General features: G+C 54.4%; 1 protein-coding gene across 1 annotated transcript in view; it reads left to right on the forward strand.

Moving 5' to 3' along the window:
• Positions 1–22,275, forward strand: part of POLE (DNA polymerase epsilon, catalytic subunit) — a 32,489-nt gene that overhangs the window by 4,130 nt on the left and 6,084 nt on the right. Inside the window, exons 9-38 of the mRNA XM_054082685.1 lie at positions 212–319; positions 762–872; positions 1,801–1,886; positions 2,455–2,574; positions 3,524–3,656; positions 4,471–4,584; positions 5,470–5,682; positions 6,154–6,261; positions 6,920–7,048; positions 7,420–7,522; positions 7,617–7,763; positions 8,383–8,528; positions 9,803–9,951; positions 10,323–10,415; positions 11,403–11,547; positions 12,036–12,193; positions 13,572–13,767; positions 14,731–14,945; positions 15,217–15,319; positions 15,669–15,749; positions 15,825–15,947; positions 16,034–16,252; positions 16,571–16,780; positions 18,193–18,336; positions 18,637–18,777; positions 19,193–19,346; positions 19,434–19,540; positions 20,383–20,559; positions 20,926–21,149; positions 21,295–21,515. Of these exons, the coding sequence (XP_053938660.1) occupies positions 212–319; positions 762–872; positions 1,801–1,886; positions 2,455–2,574; positions 3,524–3,656; positions 4,471–4,584; positions 5,470–5,682; positions 6,154–6,261; positions 6,920–7,048; positions 7,420–7,522; positions 7,617–7,763; positions 8,383–8,528; positions 9,803–9,951; positions 10,323–10,415; positions 11,403–11,547; positions 12,036–12,193; positions 13,572–13,767; positions 14,731–14,945; positions 15,217–15,319; positions 15,669–15,749; positions 15,825–15,947; positions 16,034–16,252; positions 16,571–16,780; positions 18,193–18,336; positions 18,637–18,777; positions 19,193–19,346; positions 19,434–19,540; positions 20,383–20,559; positions 20,926–21,149; positions 21,295–21,515 (4,378 nt within the window). The remainder of the gene's footprint in view (positions 1–211; positions 320–761; positions 873–1,800; positions 1,887–2,454; positions 2,575–3,523; positions 3,657–4,470; positions 4,585–5,469; positions 5,683–6,153; positions 6,262–6,919; positions 7,049–7,419; positions 7,523–7,616; positions 7,764–8,382; positions 8,529–9,802; positions 9,952–10,322; positions 10,416–11,402; positions 11,548–12,035; positions 12,194–13,571; positions 13,768–14,730; positions 14,946–15,216; positions 15,320–15,668; positions 15,750–15,824; positions 15,948–16,033; positions 16,253–16,570; positions 16,781–18,192; positions 18,337–18,636; positions 18,778–19,192; positions 19,347–19,433; positions 19,541–20,382; positions 20,560–20,925; positions 21,150–21,294; positions 21,516–22,275) is intronic.

Below are 22,275 nucleotides of genomic sequence, written 5' to 3' on the forward strand. Positions count from 1 at the left end.
AGGCATTGCTTGGGGTGTGCGGCCCCGAGGAGGAGCTGGTTCTGGCGCAGGGGAAAAGCTTTGTCTCTGCGCTTGCATGGTGATTTTGGGGTTGATAAAACACTGAATGATTACTGGGGAGGGTGTGGATCACTTGTTCGGCTTAATGGGAATAACTCTTCAACATCCAATCAGCTTTAGAATATTTCCTAATGGGTTTGGTCCTACGCAGGATCCGGTCGTCCTTGCCTTTGACATTGAAACTACCAAACTCCCTTTGAAGTTTCCTGATGCGGAGACAGACCAGATCATGATGATCTCCTACATGATTGATGGGCAGGTGAGGGACAGCAGACTGGTTTTCTCTGTCCTCCAGTTCAGTTTGCAGATGACACTAAGCTGAGTGGGAGTGTTGCTGTCCTGGAGGGTGGGGAAGCTCTGCAGAGGGATCTGGGCAGGTTGGTGCTGGTGAGACTGCACCTTGAATCCTGAGTTCAGTTCTGGGCCCCTCACTCGAAGAAGGGCGTTGAGGGGCTGAAGTGTGTCTGGAGAAGGGAATGGAGGTGGAAGGGAAGGGTCTGGAGCCCAGGGGCTCTGCTGTCCCATGTTGTCTTTCCGTAACCTCCATAGCTGATGGGCAGCAATGACTCCCAAACAGTTCTTCCCCTGACCCTGTGGGAAATGCTCTGGCTGTTAAGAGGAAGATGTCCTATTGTTTGGAGTGCATTTTTGGGTTGCCTACAAGCCAAGTCCTCCTGATTACCTTCTTGTCACCTCCCTAGGGCTACCTGATCACCAACAGGGAGATTGTCTCAGAGGATATTGAAGACTTCGAGTTTACTCCCAAGCCAGAGTACGAGGGTCCATTCTGTGTCTTTAACGAACCAGATGAAGTAAGTCAACTCTGGCCTGCAGACTTTTTACTCTCCTGGGGCCTTTTTTGGCCAGAGAGAGCTGATTGCTGGGCAGGTGGCCCTGCTGGGGTCGTGACTGGCGCGGCAGCGCTGGGCAGGCTTCCATTTCTCAGTATTAAGGGTGTGAGGGGTCAAGCTTGGGCTCAGTGGGAGGAGACGGGAAGAGTGGAGTAAACTGTATGAGATGGGGTGTTGGGGGATGAGCCGCTCCGCAGGAGCTGGCAACATGTGCTCAGCCCAGAAGCCAACCGTGTCCTGGGCCCCAAGCCAAGCAGTGGGGATTGTGCCCCTCTGCTCCGCTCTGATGAGACCCAACCTGGAGCCCTTTGACCAGTTCTGGAGTCCTCAGCACAGGAAGGACATGGAGCTGTTGGAGTGAGTGCAGAGGAGTCCACGGAGATGATGTGAGGGCTGGAGCACCTCCTGTATGAGGAGAGGCTGAGAGAGTTGGGGTTGTTCAGCCTGGAGACAAGAAGGCTGTGGGGAGATCTTAGGGCAGCTTCCAGCACTGAAAGGGGCTCCAGGAAACCTGGGGAGGGGCTCTGGATCAAGGAGTGCAGGGATAGGACGAGGGGAAGAGTTTTGAGCTGGAAGAAGGGAGGTTGAGATGAGATCTTAGGAAGAAGTTCTTCATGATGGATGTGAGGGGGCCCTGGCCCAGGTTGCTCAGAAAAGTGGTGTCTGCCCTGTCCCTGGAGGTGATCAAGGCCAGGTTGGATGGGGCTTGGAGCAACCTGATCCAGTGGGAGGTAGTGGCAACCCTATGGCAGAGGGTTGGACTGGATAACCTGTAAAGTTTCCTTCCAACCCAAATCATTCTGTGATTCTACTATTCTATATCCATCGCCTCTCCGTGGAGGAGATGGAATTGCTTTGCATGTCTACCTTCTCTTCCATTTTATCCTAGGCTCATTTAATCCAGAGGTGGTTTGAACATGTTCAGGAGACCAAACCCACCATCATTGTCACATACAATGGAGACTTCTTTGACTGGTAAGCTCAGGAATGAAAGCTCAGCTGCGTAGGTGCCACCTGAGCTGTGGCTCAGGCTCAGGAACCGGCCTTGATGTTGTTCCGTAGCTCAAATGGTGGTGTGTGATCAGTGGTGTGTGATCCATGCTGACTGTCTGGCCAGTTTGAGCACCTCACCAAATCCTGTAGTCACTGGCTTGGAATTATGAGCTTCCGTAGGACCCCATCCATTTGGCTGAGCTGCTTTAAACACTTGTCAGGGTGGTCGTGTTGGTGTGTGGATGAGTGCAGCTTCAAAGAGTGGGAGAAGGTCAAAAGACACCTGAAGGGTATTGGGGAGAGCTGTGCAGGCAAGCCTTGGGGAGGAGGAACCATGAGAGCCATCTCCTGGTGCAGGATGCAGGCAGCTTGGCCTTGGGTCAATGCTGCAGCTCTGCCCTGCAGGAAGCTTTTCCATGGCCAGATACCACGGACACATCACATGAGGAATTCTTTAGGTGGTTTGTAATGAAGCAGTGGTGAAGCTGTAGGTGGAGATAGAAGGGAAATGGCTGTTCTATTCTTTTCTTCACATTGCCTCCTTCACCAGGCCCTTTGTGGAAGCAAGAGCAGCAGCTCATGGAATGGATATGTATCAGGAAATTGGATTTCAGAAGGACAGCCAAGGGGAGTACAAAGCATCCCAGTGCATCCACATGGACTGTCTAAGGTACCAAATGCTGTCCCTCTGCCCTGTACCTGTGTCTTTATCTCTTGGGTTTATATAAGACATCTCCAGCTGAGTTGGAATTCTGTCCTCCTGTCTGTTGGAAGCTCTTCTGTGTTGCACCTTCCCGGGCTGATAGTCCAGTTCTCTGGCTGTGCTGCTTCTCCTTGGCCCTCTGTGTACAGCAGAGTACAGGGCAATCTCCATCCCTGCTGGTGCCTGTCCTTGTGCGTTTGTGCTCTGATTTGGGAGAGCAGGAAAGGGTGGGATAAGATCAGGAGCGGAGAAGCAACTGTATCCCAACAGCCTCGTGTTGCACCCAGAAGAGCAAAGACACATGCATGCACAGGAGAGAGAGAGAGAGAGAGAAGCTGGGGTTGTTATGTGGGTTTCCTCCACTGGAGCAGCATTTTGGCTTGGAAGAGCGACCGGCTGTCCCTGCCAAGTCCTGGCTGTGTCTCTTCCTAGGACATGAATAGCTTCAAGGATTTATGACACTCAAAATTAATTTGCCTTTTGAACAGGGGCTTCCAACCTTTTGTAGCTGTGATATTGAATTCTTAGGGTTTTTTGGGTTATTCCATATCTTTATTTCCCCCCCCCCCAATCTCTCATGGTTTTAAATGGAAGAGGAGGTGTTGTGGAGAACACAGCGAGTCCTGCTGGAAATGTTTTGGCTTGAATCCCTCTTAATGTTCTTTAAGCCTCTTTGGCTTGAGTTCCTTAAACGTTTAACTTGAAGCTGCTGAGGGAGTTGGAAGGTGGCAAATCTGAGCAATGGAGATGTTGGGGATAGTGGGGTTTGATTTAAGTGGCTCAAGATGGACTCGGCTGTGCTGGGGTGCTTAGCTCTTGGCAGCCCTCTGTGAGATCCAGGTCCTCTTCACAAGCTTGTGCCCCCTTTGGAAGGGCAGGGCTGGTTCCAAACTGGTTGTGTCCTGTTTCCGTCCAGGTGGGTGAAGAGAGACAGTTACCTCCCAGTGGGGAGTCACAACCTGAAAGCAGCAGCTAAAGCCAAACTGGGTTACGATCCAGTGGAGCTGGACCCTGAAGAGATGTGCCGGATGGCTACGGAGGAGCCTCAGGTATTCCTTCCCCTCTGAGAAACTGGAAACCAAGCCTTAAAGCAGCTGCAATGGCATTGAACCATTATGTTCCACCTTAACCTGGTCGGTTTGAGAAAAGAACTCCATCTGTCTCCATAAACTACAGATTCCTTAAACATTTGAGCTTCTGGGGAGGGCAGGATTCCTCTGCAGTGGTTTTCACACCAGCGTTGTGCTGTGTATTCTCTGTATTTCTTTGGGTCAGTGTGAGGTGGAAGGCACCACCTCGCTCTGAAACACCACAAAGAGCCATGATTTGCTGGAGGGACCAGAAACAGGCTTAGTGCTCCAAGTGTTGTTTCTGTTGAAGTCTTGGAGCACCCTCCTGGTGCCCAAACAGGGCAGCACCTGTGCCATGAGCTCATCCTCCTCACTTCTCGTTCAAAGCTGACATATCACTGTGTGTTTAGAGCTGGAGCATGATGTCCTTGGAAGCAAATGGATTATTCCTTACAATCCAGGATAAGGAGAATTACACCTTTCCCTTCTTCCTGCTGATATTGTAGGATGGTTTGGATTGGAAGGGACCTTTACAGGTCATCCAGTCCGACCCCCCTGCAGGAGCTGGGACATCTTTTACCAGATCAGGTTGCTCAGAGCCCCATCCAACCTAACCTTGAATGTTTCCAGGGGTGGGGCATCCACCACCTCCCTGGTCAACCTGTGCCAGGGCCTCCCCACTCTCATTATGCTCATATGAGCATGTCCAGCAGGAAGCTATGAGAGATTATTGTCATTGAGCTGCTCTGCCACATGGAACCGGGATTAATTTGCCTCTCGCCTTTCCCTGCAGACCCTGGCCACCTATTCAGTGTCCGACGCGGTTGCTACCTATTACATGTACATGAAGTATGTGCACCCTTTCATTTTTGCCTTGTGCACCATCATTCCCATGGAGCCTGATGAGGTGGGTGCGCTCCTTAAGTGCTGAGTTCTTTGCTGGGCGAAGGGGCGTGTCTCCCATGCTGCAGGATGCTCTGGCCATGAAGCCGATTCCCGCTGTCTGCGCACCTTCCCATCCATGTCAGAGAGGGAGGGAAGATGGATTTGGAAGCTATTCCTTTCTTTCCATAGCCACTTAAGAACACGAAGCCCAAGGGCTGGCGGTACGCAGGTGGAGCAAGAACGTAGGACTGATGCTCTGTGCTCAGCCAAGTTTATTTGCAGTCCTGGTCCTGCAAAGTTGGGTCTTCTGGTGGCTCTTGTCAGCTGTAGGGAGGATGGTTGGGAAGCTGTGCTAATCATGTAGGAAATGTCCCTCTGTCCCCACCTGGTTTAGCTTACAAAGGCGCTTGGCAGTGGTTCTGTGTCAGGAGAGGATGGCAGCAGAGGTCTTTGTGCTGTCCAGAGCCTGCGCTTCTCCCAGCCAACACGGAGGAGTTGGTGATGATTTTTCTCTTGCTCCCATCATCCTTGCCGTGGGCTACAGCACTGCCCGCTGCGCAGTCGCATGTGCATCCCCAAGCCGTCCGGCTCTGGTGTGGCTGTAAGGCCAGTCCGGTCCCCCCAGCACTGGTGCAGCACCTCTGGCTGAACCACGGCATGGTTTGGGCTGGAAGGGACTCTCAAAGATCACCAACTCGCTGCAGTGGGCAGGGACACCTCCCACTGGATCAGGTTGCTCCAAGCCCCATCCAACCTGGCCTTGAACCCCTCCAGGGATGGGGCAGCCACAACTGCTCTGGGCAACCTGGGCCAGGGCTTCCCCACCCTCACAGCAAAACATTTCTCTCATGTACCTTATCTAAATCTCGTCTTTTTGAGTTTAAAACTGGCTTTGTCCCTCCTGCAGGTGTTAAGGAAGGGATCTGGGACGCTGTGTGAAGCACTGCTGATGGTTCAGGCATATCACGCCAACATCATCTTCCCCAACAAGCAGGAGCAGGAATTCAACAAGCTTACAGAAGATGGTCATGTGCTGGACTCGGAGACGTACGTGGGAGGTCATGTGGAAGCTCTGGAATCTGGAGTCTTCCGCAGCGACATCCCCTGCCGCTTCAAAATGGTGAGAGGCCATGCAGACAAGCCCTGTCCTCGCAGAGCAAAGTGGTGAGGAACCACCCTCTGCTCGTGTTAGTATCTCCTGTGTTTCTCTGCTGGGCTTGGACGGTACTGGTGCTTCAGGAGACCTTGAGCTGGGCTGGGAAGGGGTGGGAGGAGGCTTCCAAATGGCTGTGCTTCCCTGGAAGAGCAAGTGTCATAGGTATCGCTGGAAGCAAACCAGACCTTGTTGACAGCAGTGTAGTGGTGGCTGCCCCATCCCTGGAGGTGTTCAAGGGTTCAAGGCCAGGTTGGATGGGCTTTGAGCAACATGATCCAGTGGGAGGTGTCCCCGTGGCAGTGGGAGTGGAACTGGATGGGCTTTGAGGTCACTTCCAGCCCAAACTGTTCCATGATTCTATAAGTCAGGCAGGGACATGGCCTGTGGCCGAGCACGGCTGCCCATGGTCTCAACGCTGTCCTCACAACCCTGCAGAATCCTGCTGCCTTCGACTTCCTGGTGCAGCATGTAGAGAAGACGCTGCGGCACGCCATCGAGGAGGAGGAGGGTTTGCCACTGGATCAAGTCACTAACTTCCAGGAGGTTTGTCGGCTGGGCTGGGCGGGGAGGGCTGAGCTGCCAGACTGTGGTTGCAGCTTTAAAGTGCCTGTTCAGCTCATTTTATGCTACGGAGAAGGACCAAGCAGCCGAGCGCTGGGCACCTGCAGAGGAGGTGATGTTAAGAGATGCTTTAAATAGCTGCCACCTCCATCAGCCCCAGCCAGGAGCTTCCTGCCCAGCCTGGGGACCCAGGGTCTGTATCCCAGCTGAGGGATGTGGTCCTGCTTTCCCCTTGCAGGTCAACCAGGAGCAAAGCTCTTAGGGTGCTGGGAAGGCATTTAATGAAAAGATAGATCCCTCCAGATGGCTCAAATACTCATCCATAAATGACTGGAGACTTCTGATCTTCGCTGCTGTCTCATTTAACGCATTTTCACTGAAAAGCTCCTTGATCGAGTAACCTTTAGGAAGCAGCTGCTCTCACCTTCCCTGCACCCTTACTGATAAAGCCCACCTTGGAGGTCCAAAACAAAACCCAGAGTACTGGTGGCTGAGGGGTCCCTCATGCTGCTCCTTTGGTCCCCAGCATCGGTGGCAGGTGTCCCTGGGCAGCAGTAAAGGACAAATTCAATGAGTATTTGACTCGTGATCTCCTTCCTCTTCGAGTTTCCCTACTTCTCATCTTCCCATCTTTCTACAGGTTTGTGATGAAATCAAGGCCAAACTGAATTCCCTGAAGGATGTTCCAAACAGGATCGAGTGTCCCCTGATCTATCATCTTGACGTAGGAGCCATGTACCCCAACATCATTCTGACCAACAGGCTGCAGGTGGGTAACATCAACCTCCTCTCTTCTAATTTGGCTTTTGGGTGACCTCGGTGTTCCCTTGGGTTCGATCCCCTCAAATGCAAGGGGTGAACTTTCTGCTCAGGGCGGAGGGAATCATATCAGGCTGGGTGGGAAATTCCACCAAGCCAATGCCAGGTCTGCAGAGGCTGAGCTACAACTTTAGCTAGGACTCTGCCCAGAAACAGCTCTTGGTTTTGCGAGTTTTGTGTTCCTGAAGGGCTCTGGACAGGAGAACTCACTGAGTGCTCTCTCAGATGTTCCCAGCTGTGCCCCGCAGTGCCTTTTCTGGCCTGAGCTGTCCCTTGGAGAGTTGTCCCCTCTAACACCCCCGTGTCTCTCCTTGTGTGCAGCCCTCAGCCATGGTGGATGAGGCCACGTGTGCTGCCTGCGACTTCAACAAGCCGGGGGCCAACTGCCAGCGCCGCATGACTTGGCAGTGGAGAGGAGAGTTCAGTAAGTACAGAAAGGACCGTGCGGTCCAACCCATGGAGATGGAGAGGAATTACAGCCCCTCCGCTGGGGATCTGAGAGCTGCCCTTCTCCGCAGTGCCAGCCAGCCGCAGTGAATATCACCGCATCCAGCAGCAGCTGGAGTCGGAGAAGTTCCCTCCCTTGTCACCCGATGGAGCCCCCCGTGCCTTCCACGAGCTCTCCCGGGAAGAGCAGGCCAAGTATGAGAAAAAGCGGCTGGCAGGTAAAAAAAGAAAAAGACAAAAGCAATGTTGCAGTCTGTGGTGGTTTTGCAGCCTGGGCTATGAGTGGTGCTCACTGTTAATGACCCTTCTGGATGAACTCCACAGCCATCGGAGCAGGTCTGGACTCGCTCAGACCTTGTGTTGGGAGACCTTCTCCAGGATGCCCGCAGGCTCCTGTGTGCTTCCCAGAGAGATGCTCGGCGCTAGTGCCTGAGTCAGCGTTTCTCTTTTTTTGCCTCTTGAGAGCCATGAATTTGAGCTGAAACGTGATTGGCTCCATTTTTTGGCAGGCTGCTAATTAAAGTCTGGTAATGAAACATCAGCAATTTTCTCCCATCATCTGGAGGGATGCTGTTCAGCAGAACCATCCAGCTGGCTGGGGGCAGAGCCTGGTGTTGTGGATGGGCCACACGCACAGCACTACGAGTTTATTTCTGTCCCTGCATCTCCAAATCGAAGTGCTGCTTCTCCTCATGCTGGTGTCTTCCTTCCCCTCCCATTGCAGTAGGATTGTCCCCACACACTTGTGCCTGATTCTTGGATGTCTCCCTGCCCATGCTGTGCCTGTCCCTCTGCCTGTGGTGGGACACCCATCCCTCTGTGCCTTCCTTTGACCAGATTACTGCCGCAAGGCATACAAGAAGATCCACGTCACCAAGGTGGAGGAACGAGTTACCACCATCTGCCAGCGAGAGAACTCTTTCTATGTGGACACGGTGCGAGCTTTCAGGGATCGCCGCTACGAGTTCAAGGGGCTGCACAAGGTACTGAGCTTGACCATAAAATGGGGGAATGGTTTTCAGTTGAAAGAGTGGAGATTGAGATGAGATCTTAGGGGGAAGTGTTTTGCTGGGAGGTTAAGGAGGCCCTGGCCCAGGTTGCCCAGGGAAGTCATGGTTCTTCCATCCCTGGAGGTGTTCAAGGCCAGGATGGACGGTGCTGAAATGATAGAGTTGTTGATTCTTGGTTGAAGTAAGGATAGGGGGCAACAAAACCATTGCCATGGGCTTGCAGAGAGCAGACTTTCGCCTGTTCAGGTCACTTGTTGAGAAAGTCCCTTGGGAAACAGTCCTCAGGGTCACAGGAGTCCAGGAAGGCTGGGTGTCCTTCAAGAGGGATGGAAGAGGCTGCCCAGGGCAGGGTGGAGTCTTTGGAGGCGTTCAAAAAAACAGGTAGAAGTGACACTTTGGGACACAGTTTAGTGGGCATGATGGGGTTGGGCTGACCGTTGGACTGGATGAGCTGAGAGGGCTTTTCCAACCTTCATGATTCTATGATTCTCGCTGCCAAATCTTCAACAGCTGCTGCCACAGCATTTACAGCCTCTGTGGGGCTGTCAGAAACAAAGCTGAATCTCCCGTTTTCTCTGGGTTTAGGAAATCCTCAGCTGATTTCTGTTCTGATGTATCTGACCTGGCAAGGTTCAACTTGGGGAGTTCTCCCTGTGTGGAGAAGAGGGACAAGCTGAGGAGTGAGGTCTAGACTTGGGGCTGAGGAACAGTTGTTTCCAGGAGGACATTCCAGTTCTCTCCTGGTTGAGTTTTGTGCTAGAGGAGACCAGGGCATGTTATTCTTGAAGTGTCAGTGTCATTATTTTTGGAGAAGACGGTAACGAGGCCCTGGGACTGTGCCTCTGGAGCAGTTAATTAACGAGTTGTTTGCTTTGTGGTTACTCCCAGCTGCCTCTTCTGCCAAGGCTTTTCCTACGCAGGTGGTTCTGCTGTTTAGCCACACACCACCGACTGCTGCAGGCTTTGGTTCTTGCCTGCGTACGTGTGGCACAGCTGATGCAGGCGGCACCGCTGCTGGCACTGGGTGAATTCGGATCGTCACCATTAGGGTTACGGTTGGTGCTGCAGGTCCCTCCTTCCACATGGCCAAGAGCCTCTGGCCAACTCCTCAAAGGAACGTTTAGCTCACGCCACTGACCTTTGGCAAAAGTGCTATTCTGGACTTGTGATGCTGCACCAGATTGAGGGGAAGGAGTTGGGTACCACTGGGATGGATGGGATTGTCCTGACTCTGCCTGTGCTTGCAGGTGTGGAAGAAGAAGCTCTCTGCTGCGGTGGAGACGGGAGATGCCTCTGAAGTGAAGCGCTGCAAGAACATGGAAATCCTCTATGATTCCCTGCAGCTGGCCCACAAGTGCATCCTCAACTCTTTCTATGGCTACGTCATGCGGAAAGGGTGAGTCTTCCCACGGGCGGCGCAGGGTCTTCCAGCGGAAACTGGGATTGTCCTAGCAAGGCTGCCACTTGCTTCACCTGCTTCTGAAGCACCAGGAGGAAAGGGATTGCTGCCTATAACGCTCTCCTCTTGCTTCTATCGATGACTTCTCCTCCTGGAGACTCCTGCCACACATTAAGCTTTGGACATAAATGAAATGACAGGAATCTTGCTTGTTAGTGGGTTTCCAGCTTTTCGGAAGCGTCATAACTGGGGTCTACTGAGGACCAGGGGTGGTGCCTCTCTTTTCCTTCTTCCTCTGGAGGTTCTCCTGCCCTTGGGAGGAGCTGAGTTTGGGAGGGAGGACTTCACTTTGCATCCTGTGCTTGCAGAGCTCGCTGGTATTCCATGGAAATGGCTGGCATAGTTTGCTTCACGGGAGCGAATATCATCACTCAGGCGAGGGAACTGATCGAGCAGATCGGGTGAGTGTGTGCTGAAGAAAGGTCATCTGAGTTGAGGACAGACGTGAGAACGCATTGAAGAGCTGAACTTTGAGCAGGACATGCTGCAAATTCTGATTTCTGACACTGCTGCATTTTTTTTCTTGTGCTTAAATGGATGGAGAGCAGCCCTGAGGAGAAGGACTTGGGGTGCTGGGGGAGGAGCAGCTCAACGTGAGCTGGAAACGTGTGTTCACAGCCCAGAAAGCAACCGTGTCCTGGGCTGCAATCAAAGCAATGGGACCAGCAGGGCCAGAGAGGGGATTCTGTCCCTCTGCTCTGCTGTGGTCAGAACCCACCTGGAGCTCTGCATCCAGTTCTGGAGTCCTCAGCCCAGGAAGGACATGGAGCTGTTGGAGCGAGTTCAGATGAAGCCACAGAGATGACGTGAGGGCTGGAGCAGCTCCCATACAAGGAGAGGCTGAGAGAGTTGGGGTTGTTCAGCCTGGAGAAGAGAAGGCTGTGGGGAGACCTTGGAGCAGCTTCCAGTACTGAAAGGGGCTCCAGGAAAGCTGGGGAAGGGCTCTGGATCAGGGAGTGCAGGGGCAGAACGAGAGGGAACAGTTTTGAGCTGAAAGAGGGGAGAGTGAGATGAGATCTTAGGAAGAAATGTTTTGCTGTGAGGGTGGGGAGGCTCTGGCCCAGGTTGCCCAGAGCAGTGGTGGCTGCCCCATCCCTGGAGGGGTTCAAGGCCAGGCTGGATGGGGCTTGGAGCCCCCTCGTCCAGTGGGAGGGGTTGGAACTGGATGGGCTTTGAGGTCCCTTCCAACTCAAACCATTTCATGATTCTCTGATTCACATTTCTGATGCTGCTGTGGTTTTCTCTGTGTTTATGAGGGTTTGCTTTGCAGAAGGGACCAGAATGTGGATGCCACAGGCTGCCTTCCCATTTATGGGGGGACATAGAGCCGATCCGCGCCTACCATCCCTTCTGCTCCTGGTAGTAACCTTCCTTCCTTCCTTCCTTAGGAGACCTCTGGAGCTGGATACCGATGGGATTTGGTGTGTTCTACCCAACAGCTTCCCAGAGAATTTTGTCATCAAGTCCACCAATGCCAAGAAGCCGAAGGTCACAATCTCATACCCTGGTGCCATGCTGAACATCCTGGTGAAGGTGAGCTTTGCACCCAGCCGGGGCAGCTCTGAAGCCCAGGGAAAACGAGGGGGAGGGCTAACGAGGGGGAGGACCCTCTCTTTTACCTCTGCTCCCCTTGGAGCCGGTGAGATTTGGGGCTGATGGCCCTGCTCCCTGCCCCGGCGAGCATTTGAGCAGCGGGAGAGGCTCTACTGTCCCTGCAGTGGAGAGGGTGAGGTGTCCGAGGCCGGAGTTGGTGCGTGCTCACCTGTGCAGGCTGGGATTCCAGCCTAGAGCAAAGTCCAACCCATCTTTGGCTTGGTCCACCTTCTGTAAGACAAAACAATACAACTTCTGGGTCCAAAGTGGTTTTCTTCCCTACAGGGCAGGTCAGATGTTTTGATTTTTGAGTCTGAAATTGTGCTGTGGCTTTCAGAGAGGGCGTGCTTGGGGATCCCTTTGGAGGGCATCTCCTGGTGTAACCACCCAGCTGTTGAGTTGAAGCTGTTCTGGGTCTGTGCCTGTAGGAAGGCTTCACCAATGATCAGTACCAGGAACTGCAGGACCCCTCCTCTCTCACCTACGTCACGCGCTCGGAGAACAGCATCTTTTTTGAAGTGGATGGCCCCTACCTGGCCATGATCCTCCCAGCTTCCAAGGAAGAGGGCAAGAAGCTGAAGAAAAGGTGAGATTTCAAAGCCTGAAATATTATCACCTCCCCCAGGTGGAAGGTTAAGTGTCTCTTTCCCTTTGTGTATGTGGAGCGTACCTGTCCTTGGCCCCGGAGCTGGCAGCATGCTTGATTCTCTGGCTTTAAACAGCAGGTTCCTTACACCAGGTCATCTTTGAATCCAGCTCCGTGCTTGCCTCCAGTGCTGCTCTAGGGCAATACGTGTTAGAAGATGACAGCAAACCAACACTGGTGACCAGATCGTATCGATCTCCCTGTTTGGCTCTGAGGCGCAGGAGAACTTTGACTTTCCCTCTGAGCACTCCTAACTCTGCTTGTATTCAACGTGATATCTTTAAACTCAACAGCTGCTGCCTTCCCGTCCCTCAGGAATTCACAGACCTCCAGTAATGCTTCTTCTAGACATCTCCCCTTCCTTCTCCCTCTTGAAGAAGCAATAGGTCCTGCTGTCACTGTCACATATGGGATAGTTGTACTCAAACATTGCCTCTGCAGCTTCCTGAATAGGAACGCGAGCAGGAGCGATAGCAGCCACGGGCTACAGAGTGCCCACAGACCAGGGTCTGGATCCAAGAGATGCCCTTGCTGCCCTCCAGCCCCTCTGTCCTTACAGCTCTTTGCTTCCTTGTGCTTAATGCCCCATTGGAAGAGCTCCACCATCTCCTCAGGTCCTTCCTGCCAGCACCGAGGTCCTGCTGTAGGAGTCGAGGTGATGCGAAGCACTGGGTGGACTCTGCTTGTAGGACTTTGATCTCAGGGCCTCTTGGTTTCTTGTAACTTGTGTCAGCAAGTGCATTTCTTTCTTGGTCACTCTTGAACTGAAACAGCCTGGGGGTGGCAGGCAGGTACCATCGTTGGTGGAGAAGGCTGTGCCTACAGACCAAGTCCAGAGGAGGCCACGGAGATGATGTTAGGATTGGAGCACCTCCTGTATGAGGACCAGCTGAGAGAATTGGTGTTGTTCAGCCTAGAGAAGAGAAGGCTGCGGGGAGAGACCTTAGAGCAGCTTCCAGTACTGAAAGGGGTTCCAGGAGAGCCGGAAAGGGGCTCTTGATCAGAGAGTGCAGGGACAGATCGAGGGGGAGCGGTTTTCAGCTGAAAGAGAGAAAATTGAGATGAGATCTTAAGGGAAAATGTTTTGCTGTGAGGATGAGGAGGCCCTGGCCCAGGTTACCCAGAGAAGCGGTGGCTGCTTCATCCCTGGAAGTGTTCAAGGTGAGGCTGGATGGGGCTTGCAGCAACCTGATCTGGTGGCAGAGAGTAGGAACTGGATGGGCTTTAAGCTCCTTTCTGTCCCAAACCATTCCATGATTCTATGAATGTGGTGAGGTGGGAGAAGGGCTGGCCAGGTGACGCCCACTCTGTCTCCTAGGTACGCAGTATTCAATGAGGATGGGTCCCTGGCCGAGCTGAAGGGATTCGAGGTGAAGCGCCGAGGAGAGCTGCAGCTGGTGAAGATATTCCAGTCCTCTGTGTTTGAAGCCTTTCTGAAAGGCAGCACCCTGGAGGAGGTCTATGCTTCTGTGGCCAAGGTCGCTGACTACTGGTTGGATGTGCTCTACAGCAAGGTAAGCATGGCTCAGCGTGCCTTGCTCTCAAGGTGAGCTCAGAGAACGAGTATCAGAGCTGGTCAGGGACTGTTTGGAGAGTGGGCTTCACTTGCAAAGCATAGGTGCCTGCTGGGCCTCAGGTCACGTCCATCTATGGAGCTGCTTTGGCTCTCTAGGGCTGCTGGTCAGGGTCTTTAGTGCTACCTGTGACTGTGGGTGAGTGGTGTCCTTCTCCAGTTGCCTCCTTCATGGAGCTGGTCTGGTGACCCTCATGCCCCAAGGACTTTGGCACTTGCTGAGGTAGAGAATGACAAAGCCACTTGTTTTAACCATGTCCTGGGTTGCATCCAAAGCAGTAGGGCCAGCAGGGTGAGGGAGGTGATTCTGCCCCTCTGCTCCACTCTGATGAGACCCAACCATGGAGCCCTTTGACCAGTTCTGGAGTCCTCAGCACAGGAAGGACATGGAGCTGTTGGAGTGAGTCCAGAGGAGGCCATGGAGATGATGCGAGGGCTGGAGAACCTCCTGTATGAAGATAGGCTGAGGGAGCTGGGGTTGCGCAGCCTGGAGACAAGAAGGCTGCAGGGAGACCTTAGAACAGCTTCCAGTACTGAAAGAGGGCTAAAAAAGCCTGGGGACAGACTTTTTAACAGGCTCTGTAGTGACAGGACAAGGGGAATGGGTTTAAACTAAATGAGGGGAGATTTAGACTGGATATAAGGAAGAAATGTTTTGCTGTGAGGGTGGGGAGGCCCTGGCCCAGGTTGCCCAGAGATGTGGTGGCTGCCCCATCCCTGGTGTTCAAGACCAGGTTGACCAGCATCGACGGGTCCTTCTGTGCCAGGCAGCTTTCCAGGCCCTCTCTCCAAGCCTGGAGCGCTGCCTGGGGTTGTTTGGTGTTGGTGGTCCCCGTATCTGACAGCTTCAAGGTTTGATCATAGGTTCTTTCTAGCTTTGGGTTTTTTTTCCGTTCTCTTCCAGGCTGCCAACATGCCGGATTCAGAGCTGTTTGAGCTGATCTCAGAGAACCGTTCCATGTCGCGCAAACTGGAGGACTATGGGGAGCAGAAGTCCACGTCCATCAGCACTGCCAAGCGCCTGGCAGAGTTCCTGGGGGACCAGATGGTGAAGGATGCAGGGCTGAGCTGCCGTTTCATCATTTCCAAGAAACCAGAAGGGTCTCCGGTCACTGAGAGGTAACCCCATCCTGAGGGGCCGGTGCGGGGGCAGTGTGATGTCGAGCAAGAGGGGAAGGGCAGGGCAGCAGGATGAGAGCGAGCTGGGGTGGTGGCCAAGTGATGACCTGTCTGCTGTCACAGACCATGAGCAGAATTGGCAATGGGTAATGCCCTGCAGTTACTGTGTGGTGGCCTCATGGACCTGGAGGGTTTCCATAGGCTGGGAGAGGGCATCATGTGCTGCCAGGACCTTGCTTTGGGTGGATAAGTGCTTCCCTGCCTTCCACAGGGCCATCCCCCTTGCTATCTTCCAAGCTGAGCCCAGCGTGCGCAAACACTATCTGCGGAAGTGGCTGAAGAGCCCCTCGCTGCAGGACTTCAACATCCGCGCAGTGAGTTGGGGCAACCTCACTGGCTTACGGTCACCTGCTGGTGACCAGCACCCCCAGATCCTCCTCTGCCAGGCAGTTTTCCAGCTGCTCTTCCTCAAGCTTGGAGCACTGCATGGGTTTGTTTGTTGACCTGAATGCAGGACTCTGCACTTGGCCTTGTTGAACCTCATCCATGTCTAAGTCCATGCCTGTCCAGATCCCTCTGCAGAGCCTCCCTATCCTCATGCAGATGAATAATTCTGCCCAGCTTTGTGTCGTCTGCAGATACAGCGTCTGAGGTGCTTGATCCGGCATTTGGTTGCCTTCTGCTCAGCTTTCTTCACTACCTGCTGCTCTGCTCTCTTCACAGATCCTGGACTGGGACTACTACATTGAGAGGCTGGGCAGCACCATCCAGAAGATCATCACCATTCCTGCCGCCCTGCAGCAGGTACGGAGTGTTCAGGGGGGTTCAGGAGGAGGGCTGTGCTGGGAAGGCTCACTCTGATGTGGGGTTGCTCCCTAGGTGAAGAACCCAGTACCACGGGTCCGGCACCCAGATTGGCTCCACAAGAAGCTCCTGGAGAAGAACGATGTTTACAAGCAGAAAAAAATCAATGAGCTCTTCACTTCAGAAGGCAAGAGACAGGTAAGGAGTGGGGGTGAAGGTATTGGCTGTGCTGGTGGGACTCTTTTCCTGCAACCCACGTCCTCCTGCTGTCCTTGTGCCCTCAGATCCTCGCCAACCAGCTCCCGGAGGGGACACCCAGCTCACAGATCGGTGACATAGAGGACTTCGGGGCTGCCAAGACCCTTCAGCCCCTGGTTCCCATCGCAAATAAGAGGAAGCGGGTGCCTGCGGCAGAGGAAAGCCAACAGATGTCCCAGTATCTGGAGCTCTCCCAGTCCTGGCGAGAGATCCTGGGTCCACCTCCACCCCTGGGCACCACCAAGGTAGGTGAAGCAGACTGGGCAGGAGATGACTTGGGGCTGAGCACATCCACCCAAGCAGCTTGGGTGCTGCCAGGAGCGAGCTGTGGGACTCCTGGAACCCTCTGCACGCCTGTGGCTTAGGGCTGCAAGGAGGAATTGGACCAGAAGATGGAGAAATGTAACCACTGATGGAACAACGTGGGCTGGTGGTGGCTTCACAGCTGGGGCCAGGATGTGGTGTGGGTCTGGTGGATGGAGGGCTTGGCTGTGGCTCGAGGCGGGGGACTGGGAAGCCTGTGCTGGTTTCTGGCTTGATGCGTGCGCTGTAACCCCACGTAGGAAGAGCGGCTGGTGTGGCTGCGCTACCACCAGAAGAAGTGGGAGCTGCAGGCTCGGCAGCGGCGGGAGCGACGGAAGAGGCGACGTCTGGAGGACTCTGGGGTGGCAGCAGATGGAGGAGTGGTCCGCGATGCCCTCTCCAAAGGGCTGGGCAGCTACCTGCGCAGGACCGCGCGCAGCATCCTGGACCTGCCCTGGCAGATCGTGCAGGTACCAGGGAGGCAGCCCGGGGCGTAAGCCTCGCGTTTACACTGTCTGTGGTCAGATGGTGAAGTTTGGGGACCACTGACCCCAGCACTACTCTGGTGTCTCCCCAGGAGGCAGCCAAGGCTGCAGGGCCTCAGGCTGACACGTGTCTGTGTGGGAACAGGTCATTCTTGGTGGTGACTCTGGAATGTGGGTGTAGGTCTGCCAGTGGGGCAGCTCCATTTCAGCCCATGGGCAGCTCAGGACAGCAGAACCACCAAACCCCTGGCTGAGGTTGGAAGCAGCTCTGGGGTATCCTTGAGTCCAAGCCCTTGTTCAAGCAGGGCCACCCACAGCCACTGCCCAGGACCACATCCAGATAGCTTTGGAGTATCTCCACGGTGGGAGATCCAACAGCTTCCCCAGGCAACCTGGGCCAGGGCTCGAGCACCCTCGCAGGGAAAATGTGTTTCTTCACATGTGAGGAGAACCTCCTCTGCTCCAGTTTGTGTCCATGGCCTCTGGTCCTGCCACCAGGAAGCTCGGCTCCATCCTTTTTGCACTTCCCTTTAGATCTTGGTGTACAGTGATGAAATTCCCCCTGAGCTTCCTCTGCTCCAGGCGGGACAGTCCCAGCTCTCCCAGCCTCTCCTCATTTGAAAGATGCTCCCATCCCTTCTTCATCCTTGTCACCCTTTGTAAGACTCTGTCCAGGATGTCCGTGTCTCTCCTGTACCAGGAAGCCTAGTGTTGGGCACAATGTGCCTGAGATGCACACAGGATTCCGGTGATCCCTTGTAGCAGCCAATGGTGGTGCCATCTAGTTTGTTTCAGGGAGCTTCATTACGTGTGGCTGTCTGAGCCCAGCTGCCTTGTCACCCATTTCACCTTCCAGAAAAGCCTTCAGAGCTGCAAACAGCCCTTCTCGAGACGAGTCCCTGAGCTTGAGATGCTGTGGCTGGTCTAGGATGTCCAGTGGCTTGGTTGACATCAAGGGTTAGCTTGAGTTGGGTGGCAGCCTTAGCCAGAGAATTTTGCCCATGGTAAGCTGGGACATTAGCAGGACATGCTGTGTTCCAGTGCTGGTCAAACATTGGAAGAGGCTGCCCAAAGCAGTGGTGGAGTCTCCTTCCCTGGAGGGGTTCAAAGACCATGTAGCCACTGCACGTGGGGACATGGTTCAGTAGGCACAGTGAGGTTGGGCTGACAGTTGGACTGGATGAGCTTAGAGGGCTTTTCCAACCATAATGATTCCATGATTCTATGACACGGGGACTCCAGTATGGAGAGCAATAACTCTTTAAGCCCCCTGCTCTCTTTGTGACCACCAACTGACCACAGAGATCCACAAAGTGCTCCACAGCTTAGACGTAAGCCTAGATAACTTGTTGAGATCTCCCTGCTGACGCTACCTTTGTTCCTCGCGTGTCCTGCAGATCGCTGAGACCAGCCAGCCTGGGCTGTTCAGGCTGTGGGCTGTGATCGGGAGAGACCTGCACTGCATCAGGCTGAGCATCCCCCGCGTCTTCTATGTCAACCAGCGTGTCCCAAAGCCAGAGGAGGGAGCAGCCTACAGGAGGGTGAGGATCTCCCCTTCTGGAAGGGGAAACAACTGCTTGTGTTGAGATCAGGCACTTCGCCTCTGCCACAAGCAGGACTTGCAAGTGTCTGCCGTGCGGGACCTCACTCTCCTGCTGCACGGATGTAGCTCACCCTCTCTAGTCCCTCTAGAACAGAGCAGGTTCTCTGTGGTGGGAATTTGTGACATGTGTGACCATGAGCCACTGCTGTCTTTAGGAAGGAGGAGCCCGGGGAGCTGGGCTGGCTCAGACCCCAGTGGTGCCGCTGTGCCCCGCTCAGCGCGTCCTTTGCCTTGGCAGGTGAACAGGATCCTGCCCCGCTCAAACCTGGTGTACAACCTCTATGAATACTCCGTTCCTGAAGACATGTACCAAGAGCACATCAATGAAATCAACGCTGACCTCTCTGCTCCGGACATCGAGGGAGTGTATGAGACCCAGGTAACTCCTCCATGGACCTGTTTTTAAGGATTGCTGAGTGGTGGCTCGTTAGTTGAAGTGCCAGTGGGACAGGAGGACACCTGGCACTTGAAAATTCAACAGCTTGGTGAGACACCAGAAATCAAAGACAAAGAACTGGCTGTGTCCGAAGCAGTGGGACCAGCAGGGCCAGGGAGGGGATTCTGCCCCTTGACAGTGACCTCCAGGATGAGGTGTGAACGCGTGTCAGTTAAGAATTAAGATGCCTGTTCTGTATCTCTGGCACTGGCAAGGGTGATAACACCAAGCTCATGCCGGACACACCTCAGGTATGTCTTGCCTGTGGGTTTTAAATCAGGTTGTTCTGTGTCTGAAAGCCCTGAGAGGAGCTTGGTAGCAGAACATGATTCCACCATATCTCTCCCCATCCTTTAAGGTGCCACTTCTGTTCCGTGCTCTGATCCACCTGGGCTGCGTGTGCATGGTCAGCAGGCAGCTTGTCCGGCACCTGGAGGGACGAGAAGCTGAAACCTTTGACATCGAGCACCTGGAGATGCGTTCACTGGCACAGTTCACCTACTTGGAGCCAGGTGAGTCCCACGGGAAGAGGGGCTTATAGAGCACCCAAGACCTGGTGCCCGCTGGCACAACTGACGCTCTTTGCTCTGTGTCCCTAGGAAGCATTCGCCACATCTACCTCTACCACAGCTCCCAGGGCAGCAAGGCACTCTTGGGCCTCTTCATTCCCTCGCAGCGCAAAGCTGCCGTCTTTGTGTTGGACAAGGTAAGGGTGGGATTTCAGAGCTTGAAAGACTAGAAGTGCTGGTGGATGAAAAGCTGGACGTGAGCTGGCACTGTGCGCTAGCAGCCCAGAAAGCAACTGTGTCCTGGGCTGCACCCGGAGTGGTGGGAACAGCAGAGCCAGGGAGGAGATTCTGCCCTTCTGCTCCACTCTGGGGAGAGCCCACCTGGAGCCCTATGTCCAGTTCTGGAGTCCTCAGCACAGGCAGGATGTGGAGCTGTTGGAGGTAGTCCAGAGTAGGCCACGGAGGTGATCCAAGGGCTGGAGCACCTCCCGTACAAGGACAGGCTGAGAAAGTTGGTATTGTTCAGCCTGGAGAAGAGAAGGCTGTGGGGAGACCTTGGAGCAGCTTCCAGTACTGAAAGGGGCTCCAGGAAAGCTGGGGATGACCTTTTTACAAGGGCCTGTTGTGATAGGACACCAGGTATGGCTTTAAACTAAAAGAAGGGAGATTTAAACTGGGTATAAGGAGGAAATGTTTTGCTGTGAGGGTGGTGAGGCAGTGGTCCATGTTGCCCAGAGAAGTTTTGAAGGTCCCATCGCTGGAAACATTCAAGGTAAGGTTGGATGGGGCTCTGAGCAACCTGATCTGGTTGTAGATGGCCCTGCTCATTGTACAAGATCTGGACTGGATGGGCTTTAGAGGTCCCTTCCAACCCACACCATGGGGGTCAGGCACTGGGAGGATTCTCTGAGCATGTTTCAGCAGGTCTGGGTAGAAGGCATCTTGTGATGCTTGGAGGGGAGACAGATACCCTTCTCCCAGGACCATGCAATCTGGGAACCCTCTCCCCCAGCTCTGACCCAGTCCCGCTTGGGCACAGGTACGCAGCAATCAGATGCCGAATCTCACCACCCTCTTCTCGGCGGAGCGCAGCGCCTTGCTGGAGAAGGCAGGCGAAGAGCTGCTGCCCCCGGACAAGCATACCTTCGAAGTACGTGCCGAGACTGACCCCAAGGCCATCTACCGAGCCATCCAGCGGCTGCTGCAGGGCTACAAGGTGAGATGAAGATGTGAGGAAGGTCCCTGTGGGACCTGGTCTGCAGACATGTGGGATGGGGAGGCTGCTGCAGGAGGCACTGCTGCCCCAACTCCTATAGCGCCCGTAACGGGGCTGTTGGCCTGAAGGTCAAAGGGTAGAAGGGAGTGTTACTCAAGGGCTTTGTCTTGCTTGGGTGGCTTGCCAAGGGCAGTGCCAGCAGCAAGGCCACCTCAGTATTCCTCCATCCCTGTGCACAGTTGGACTGTTGGTTGCACGGAGGTGGGGGCTTCAGGAGTGCTTGAGGAGTGCAGTCCTGCCCGTTCCCTGCTGAGCAGAGGCGATCGCTAGAGAGGTGCACTAGGACGTGTCCTCTTCTTCCCGCAGGACGAGCGCCGGGGCCCCACGCTGGTTGCTGTGCAGTCTAACTGGGATGTGAAACGGCTGGCGAGCGGGATCCCCATCATTGAGGAGTTCCCCTTGGTCCCTATCCGGTTGGTAGATGACATCAGCTACTCGGTCCTGGACTGGCAGCGCCACGCTGCCCGCCGCATGATCCGCCACTACCTCAACTTGGACACCTGCCTTTCCCAGGCTTTTGAGATGAGCAGGTACCCAAGGCGTCTGCATTCCCCTGGGGCTTCTGTGCCCTTGGTGGGACCACAGGAGGCTGCCTCATCCCTTGAGGGGACAAGCAGGGATCCCGGACTTCTCAGCAGGTGCACTTACCCTGGTGACTGTTCCCCTCTGCCCCAGGTACTACCACATCCCCATTGGCAACCTCCCCGAGGACATCTCCACCTTTGGCTCTGACCTCTTCTTCTCACGCCACCTCCGTCGTCACAACCACTTGCTGTGGCTCTCGCCCACAGCCCGCCCAGACCTGGGGGGAAAGGAGGCTGATGACAACCGCCTTGTCATGGAGTTTGATGAGAGAGCCTCCGTGGAGATCAACAACCCCGGCTGCTACTCCACAGGTGAGGAAGGAGGAGGGTGGTAGCGCTGATTGGGGACAGAGCTGGGTCCTGCTCTGCAAGCCCTGTGGGAGGGATGGATGCGCTTTCCAAAGAGTCTCTGTGTTGAGAGCAGTCACCAGAAGCTTTGGCGTTCTAGTGGCAATCTGGGCAAGGGGCACGCAAGGAGCATGTCCTGGGGCAGGGAGATCTCATCTGCAATGTGCATAGTGTCCAAACGCAGGTTCTTTGCCAACTCTTGGCCACCTGAGTGGAGACCTCATCCCACTTTACTGCTCACTCACAAGGGGAGGAGCAGGCGCTGAGCTCTTCTCTCTCGTAACTAATGACAGGACCTGAGGGAATGGCTGGAAGATTCCAGGGGAGGGTTAGTTTGGACATTAGGAGCAGGTTCTTCCCCCAGAAGGTGGTGGAGCAGTGGAACGGCTCCCAGGAAAGCAGTCACGGCACCAAGCCTGTAAATATTTCAGAATCCTTTAGCCAACACCCTCAGCCACATGGTGTGAACGTTGTGGTTGTCCTGTGCAGGGACAGGGGTTGGACTCTATGATCCTTGTGGGTCCCTTCCCAAATTTTCTATGATTCAATGACCACCTGCGTTGTGTCAGCTCAGCTGGTCACACCTGGTGACCCGAGGACAGGTCAGGCAGAAGCAGGTTGAGTGGCAGTCAGCTCTTCTGAGCTCCTCTGCTGCAACTTTCAGAAAGAAATGGTGGTCCCCAAAGTTCTAGTAGGTCCTAGTCTTGTTGGGAGACAAGTGCTG

The sequence above is a fragment of the Cuculus canorus genome, chromosome 17, assembly GCF_017976375.1.
Source record: "Cuculus canorus isolate bCucCan1 chromosome 17, bCucCan1.pri, whole genome shotgun sequence".
In the NCBI taxonomy this organism is placed as follows: domain Eukaryota; kingdom Metazoa; phylum Chordata; class Aves; order Cuculiformes; family Cuculidae; genus Cuculus; species Cuculus canorus.